Source organism: Phragmites australis, chromosome 17 (genome assembly GCF_958298935.1).
Source record: "Phragmites australis chromosome 17, lpPhrAust1.1, whole genome shotgun sequence".
Lineage (NCBI taxonomy): Eukaryota > Viridiplantae > Streptophyta > Magnoliopsida > Poales > Poaceae > Phragmites > Phragmites australis.
Genome location: NC_084937.1, coordinates 4528725 through 4535293, shown reverse-complemented (window position 1 = coordinate 4535293; position 6569 = coordinate 4528725). Strand labels below are relative to the sequence as shown.

The window sequence follows — 6569 nt, the reverse complement described above, 5'->3', positions numbered from 1 at the left end:
TAACTGATTAGCAGTTGCTGCCAAAAGAGACGAAGGAGTTCTTGTGGGCAACATTGCAGAGAACCATCTGATTCCCCTCGGGGACAGAGGAAGCCACCAAATAGAATGCATTGAAAACTATGGAAAGAGCTTATGAGGCTAGAAGAGTGAGCTGAATAGGGACTTTGTGAAGAAGAACTTGTTACCCTTTAATAAATACAAAAAGATTACGCCAGACCAATGGGCAGAGTTTGTTAGGCAGAAGACCACACTTGAGGCCATCAAACTGGGAGAATATTTTAAGCACCTTGCAAAGAAGAACAAGTACCACCATCACCTGGGCTCGTCCGGGTACACTCCCAAAATTTCTGAATGGAGGAGGCAAGAAGAAGAGGCTGCCTAGGCTGGAAACCCAACCCTTTGGAAAATTGTGATGAGCGAAGCAGGAACTGGATCTACGCTCAGTCAGAACGAACCGAGTCTGGGGACTTAGCCTTTAAAAGCCCTGAGACCATGGAAGTCACCCAAACCATTCAAGAGATTGCTAACAAAGGGTCTCTAGAGCTCGATAGGGAGAATGACCTGCTTACCAAGGCTATGGGAAACAAGGAACACCCGGGTCGCAGTCAAGGCATCGGATCAAAAGTGGGCTGGAAGTATGGGTTCCCAGACGCCATGGGCTAGTATAAGACCCGTAAAAGATATAAGAAGATCCTAGAGGAAGAGATACAAGAACAAGTTAAGGTTCAGTTTATGAAAATATGGAATGAAAAGGAGAAGAAAAGGGCAGCATTATTGATGATAGAGCAACCAACCAACCTAGCCTTCCAGAGCAGTGTCGGGTCCACGAAGGCCGATAACCTGAGATATCTTATGGATGATATCACAGAGGCTACCCCTTGCATGCTACATGTTTCCGTCAGTAAGGAAAACTTCACTATTGAGACTGCCACAGATCAAACCATTTCAGATCATACGTTTCATAGTCAAAACATTTCAATCAGTTACACCAAGATACAGTCAAAGGCTCATCAACTTCATCACATATATATAATCAATTTCCCCTGTATCAAGAGGATAGCTCACGATATTGTTTTTACAGAAGTTAATGGCCCTCTGTAAGAATAGTGCTGCACTTTAACACTTGGATTTATTTGCACCCCCGGCGTGCAATTAATGTATGTTAAAAAAATATTGTCTTCTACAAAATGTTATAGGAATATTCGCAGTGCATTGTTCAGAATTTCATCAGCTAGTATCCTGTACGTCGCCTCGGATGGATGGACTGAATCAAAGAACACATATTTATTAGCATCTTGACACGTCAATGCTTGGTCCATGCCGCAAAGGACGGACGTCTCGATGAGTCCTGTGCCACAGCAACCTTGCGCTACGTTCTCAAACCCTGGTCATCGTAAAGGACAAACAATGTGAAAATCTGGCAGACTGTGCTCAAATCATTGATGCAGTTGTGCACTTGTTATCCTACAACTGTTTTCTCTCATTATGTCATGGGAGTTGCCAAGTGATTTTATTCTCTAAAGATCTGCACCTTTTATAAGCATAGTATATATCATATTCTTAACAGGTGAATGAACAGTGTGTACCAACTAATTAATTAAATTACAAATTGCACAAGAACATTTCTTCATGAGACTTAATTCGACAAGATCTAATGTATGCTAAAAGTATCTTATGTATGCATCAGTAGTGGCGTACGTCAAGATGGATCGCTTACCATAGTCGGACGGGTTGGCAACAATAGCGGCCACCACGCTGTACGTCTCTGCGTACACCACCTGTGCGCTGGCGAGGTCATCGTTGAGCTTCCTCACGGCCTCCTTCAGCTCGGCGTTGAACCTCATAGCCAACTGGTTGTACTCCTCGTTGCACTCGCCTGGCTCGTCGTGGTTCAGCGTTCTCGCAGAAGGTATGCACCCAAATGGCGCAAGGCCGGTGAGCTCCATCTTGCGCGCCCCAAGGTCATAGGCATGGCGAACGGCTTCGTCAGCAAGGCCGACGAGGTAGGTGACGTACTCCGGCGCGGTGTAATGGGCGGGGCGGAGAGGAAGGACGAGGTAGTTAACGATGAAGTCGTTGGTGCCAATGCTGAAGATGTATAGGGCCTCGGCGATGATCTCGTTTGCCAATGACTCGCCCTTGGCAAGCTTCAGCTTTTCCTTATACTCCGCGAAGTACTCCAACTGCTGGTTCAAGGGTATAACTGACTGAAATTAATTGAGACATGATTAAAACCAGAAAGTCAATCACTGAATAAATTTGGTTAATAAGATGTTCTCCAAGTATAAATGAATTTTCCATCTTTTCTAACTAGCTTAGGCTTTAAGGCAACTGACTGATACATGCATCTTAATATAGTATCAGAGTTGAAGGTTTTGAGTTTGACTTGTAACTGGTTCAATTAAATAAAAATAAATTATTCCATGTTGACTTATAAGCTTAGGTTTTTATGGTCAACTAGCTTATGCATGCAGCTCAGTAGATATTATTGTATAAGTTATCAGAATAAGTTTACAGAGGTTGTTAATTTGTATTGTCATTCTTTGCAAATAAGCATATATTACCTCCAATCATAAATATTTGTCATTTTGAATATCAACAAAGTCTCAAATATACAATTTTGAGCTAACTTCTATTTTAATATATTTAGAAAATTATGAAAGTAATTACCAAAGATAAATCTACACATATTAGTTTTAACTATTTTAGTCCAAATGATTGAAAAGATATTTGTCATGACTGATAAAATCGGCTATGCAAATATTTATTAAAAATAGACATATCTGATCATCAACTATACGTATCAAAGATGATAATATGAGATTTTATACAGGTTCAAATCTCTCTTCACTAGAAGACAATTATAATGGGGTGTATCTAGATCTAATCCTAAGGATTTAGGTGAATTTTTTCATCTTCTAAACTCTGAAGCTATTGTCACATGAATCTAATTATAGCTCAAATCTGTTATTGATCCTAATAGGTCGTTTCTACTTATATTCAACTAGACTTGATTCATATTGCTTGTCTGGCTTCTAACTTCCTACCTTGCTTCTATTTCAAACTTTTTCCCTTCTTATCTCCTTTTGATGCAACCCTCCCCTCCTTTATTAGTCAGATCTATCTGCAGTATATACCATATTTTTAGTAAATCTTTAATTATTAAATCCTCATCAATATTGGATGTCAAAATTTTATAAGTGTCACTGCATTTAATTATACTAAATACTAATATAAATGTATCGTTGCTCTTTTCTACAGAATCACGTGAGTAATAATTTAACTTTTAGTAAGAAACAAGATTAATTTACCCTTAGCTCTCCCTCCTGTGTGAATTCCACTCTATACTGTACTAAAATCATTCCTTTGTTGTATGGATTTACCGGGAATGCAGTCCTCAGTGATTACATCTAGAGTCAGAGCTAACATTTTAATATTCCAAACTCTCATTCTATAACATAAATCAAAATAAAGAATTTAAATATTGTGTAGGTAGCCCTTATGTCTTTGAACTTGTAATTTGCTTTAATTGTTTAGCTCCTTGCTTTTTATTTCTGCTCCCGTCCACCCTCTTTGTAAGTCCTCTAACCTCTTTCTCTTTGTACAGTTTCTATTTTTGACCTTTTAGTCATTCTTTAATACAAGTTTTCCATAAAAAAACAACAACTCACTTGTTCTTTTTTATTTGATGTCCTAAAATCCGTGCCATCAACCTTTATAAACTTTGACCATTATGTTAAATACTATCAAGATTGATGATATGAAAATTATATGACTAGATTTTTCTATGAAAAAGCTTTTAAAAAGTATAATTTTTTATTATTTATTGATATGAATTTATAATATATAGTAGTCAAAGTCACATATTGTAGACGATTAAAAGTCAAAGACCTCAAATAAAAAAAGAACAGAAAGAATATATTTGTAAATGATTGTGTTATAAATTTGTTAACGTCTACTTAAAACCAGTTCACCAACTATTGTACAGGGCTTTCTAAAAGAGGCGGTCTCTGAAATGGACATGTGACTTGTCTTTTTAATAGTTACTTAATTCAGGACATGTAAACCCATATGAAAAGAATGTTAGCATACTAATTGCCTACCTCACAAAATTCAATGTAGCAGTAACCTCCGATAAATATTGTACAATAATAGCACGTTATTGTCAAACAACTGACACAGGACATACAACGGATAATTAACTGTTTGGGAAAGCGATACAAAATAGATTATATATGGAAAAAAATTGATTACAAAGATATAATTGAAGAGTTTATTAAAACCATCATGCGATGCCTAAGATCCGCATTGCCGAGCCCACCCTCGGAACGGGATCACATATGCACGCCCCATCACTTATACTTTCGACTATATCTTGGTGTAAAAGAATTAACCTTCAGTTGCTATGTATATATGGAGTGCATGGTATATATATTCGCCGCGGTATATCTAAACTCTCTTGGTAGGACTAACCCAACAACACCGAAACACTGCACGACATGTACGAACCACTACTACTAATGTCCTCAGCAGCACACCATTGTAGGGCAGATACCCAAATTAGAACCAATGTAATTATCTGATTCGACCTATAAACCCTATGTCCAAAGTCCGTTTTGTGCAGCTTACCCACCTATGCGGAAAAAAATTCTGAGACTTTTCATAGAAAGATTAAAAACATCCTCTCTCATACCGTTCCTTTCTAATCCAATAGGTTAATGCAGTATAAATAAGAAAAAACAAAAATGCGAGTTATACATAGGAGATCTTACTGTAAAATCAGATCTCATATAATTTCTCTCTCCTATGCATAGCACACCATAGATACTGATGCGCTTGTTTCAGTAAAAAGGTTGACTAAGATATGCTATGTTCAGAACACTTGGATTTATATATTGGCCTGAACCCTGAACCTAATAAAGTAGCGAATCTTCCCGAAAACGTACATAAATTATTTTTCGTCACTCAGGTACCACCTATTGTTTCATTTATAGCCTAATTTCAGTACAGATGTAGAGTGCTTGGTCTAGAAACAAGATCATGAATTGGCCATTCAGTCCTGATCCAACTCTAGAACCAATTTATTGGTTTTGGTTGAAGGATCGGATAGGATACTGGTAAGGAGCCACTAAATCACCCCATTCAAAATCATGACATGCAAATTCAATTACCCGTCCCACGAAGCATACGGTGCGATATTGTCAAACAAATTACTCATGGCCTAGTAAGAGATTAAAAGTGACTTACTGGGATTTTAGCTGTCAAATCATCCAGCCCCGTGCCTCCGGAGGCAAAGCTCACACCTGTGGCGAGCTGGTCGATTGTGTAGCTGGTGTCTAGGTAGGCCGGCACAGACGACGGCAGTCCGAACGCCTCGGAAAGGAAGTCTGTGACAAGGCGGCCATTGGAGAATCTGCCGGTGGCGACGCCGCCATCGAAGTCGCGCCCGTACGGCGGGAAGTTGCCCTTGGCGACGGTCGGGATGTAGTTGTTGTTGCCTGTGTCGACTGTGGAGTCCCCGAACACGATTATCGCCGGCACCTTGCCGGCGGTGGGCGTGCTGGATGAGAGCAAGATACGCATGATGAGAAGCAGCAGCCAGTAGCGCAGGCTTTGTGAGAACATCTTCACTGGAAGCTCCAAATTAAATGCAAATTGGAGTAGATACGACGACTCTAACAAATGATCTGATCGATGCTAGGACTTAGGTGCACGTATATATATATACCGATACAACGAGTATATTCTGCGCAGAACAGACCTTTGCGCACGCACTGGCTAGCCGACCGAGCCATTCTTCCTTCCCCACATACCCTGTGCCCCTGACTAAGCCTTTCTCCCTCCCGCGCATCCCCAACCGCTTCAATGTGTGCCCAACTGAGTCCGCCTTCAATCTGCCCCCCGACCTCAAATTCGCATCCTATTCTCGACCTCAATGCCGTCGACTGTGCCGAATTTCATAGAATCAACACCAACAAGGTCATCCGTACCCCAAGCATCTTCGATTGCAACTACAACCACAACACCGGCTGCGGATCCTAGTGCTGCTACAATTATATCCATGGCGATCACATCAGTGCCATGTGCAGCAGAGCAGGATCCCTTGCACCACTAATGTCTCATGACACCGCCAGTTGCGATATCTCCAATCGCCATGGAGACACCTCCAGTCGAAAGTAGTTACGTTCATGTAAGTCACCAAATTGTGCTTTATACTATACTGCAGTTACAACTTGGTTTGTAGTTGTGATTCAGAAATAGTCGAGTTACACCATGCTCAACAATATAGTTACAACATGATAGACACTCTAGTTACTATATGCACTGTTGAGTGAGTACTAATTACAATATAATAGACACTCTAGTTACAACATAGTGAACATTACAGTTACAATATGGTGAATACTCTAGTTATAACATAGTATACACTCTAATTATAACATGATAGACACTCTAGTTATCTAGTTACAACATGTATTTTTGAGTAAGGACTAGTTACAACATCGTAGACAGACTCTAGTTACAACATGTTGAACACTAATATTACAACATATTAGACAATCTAATTA

At 39.7% G+C, this 6569-nt stretch overlaps 1 protein-coding gene across 1 annotated transcript; it reads right to left on the bottom strand.

Annotated features, from left to right (window-relative positions):
- Positions 1 to 1014: 1014 nt before the first annotated feature.
- Positions 1015 to 5721, bottom strand: LOC133896724 (GDSL esterase/lipase At4g26790-like). The gene is made up of 3 exons (XM_062337323.1): positions 5248 to 5721; positions 1718 to 2207; positions 1015 to 1384 (listed from the first exon to the last, which is right to left on the bottom strand). The coding sequence occupies exons 1-3, from the start codon at positions 5623 to 5625 to the stop codon at positions 1191 to 1193; spliced, it is 1062 nt and encodes a 353-aa protein (XP_062193307.1). The 5' UTR covers positions 5626 to 5721; the 3' UTR covers positions 1015 to 1190.
- Between the last annotated feature and the right edge of the window lie 848 nt (positions 5722 to 6569).

Coding starts and splice junctions, on each gene's coding strand:
- LOC133896724 (XM_062337323.1), bottom strand. CDS start 5,625: ATGTTCTCACAAAGCCTGCGCTACTGGCTGCTGCTTCTCATCATGCGT. Junction 2,208..5,247: donor ATTTGACAGCTAAAATCCCA/GTAAGTCACTTT, acceptor AATTAATTTCAG/TCAGTTATACCCTTGAACCA. Junction 1,385..1,717: donor TGCCAACCCGTCCGACTATG/GTAAGCGATCCA, acceptor TACGATGACCAG/GGTTTGAGAACGTAGCGCAA.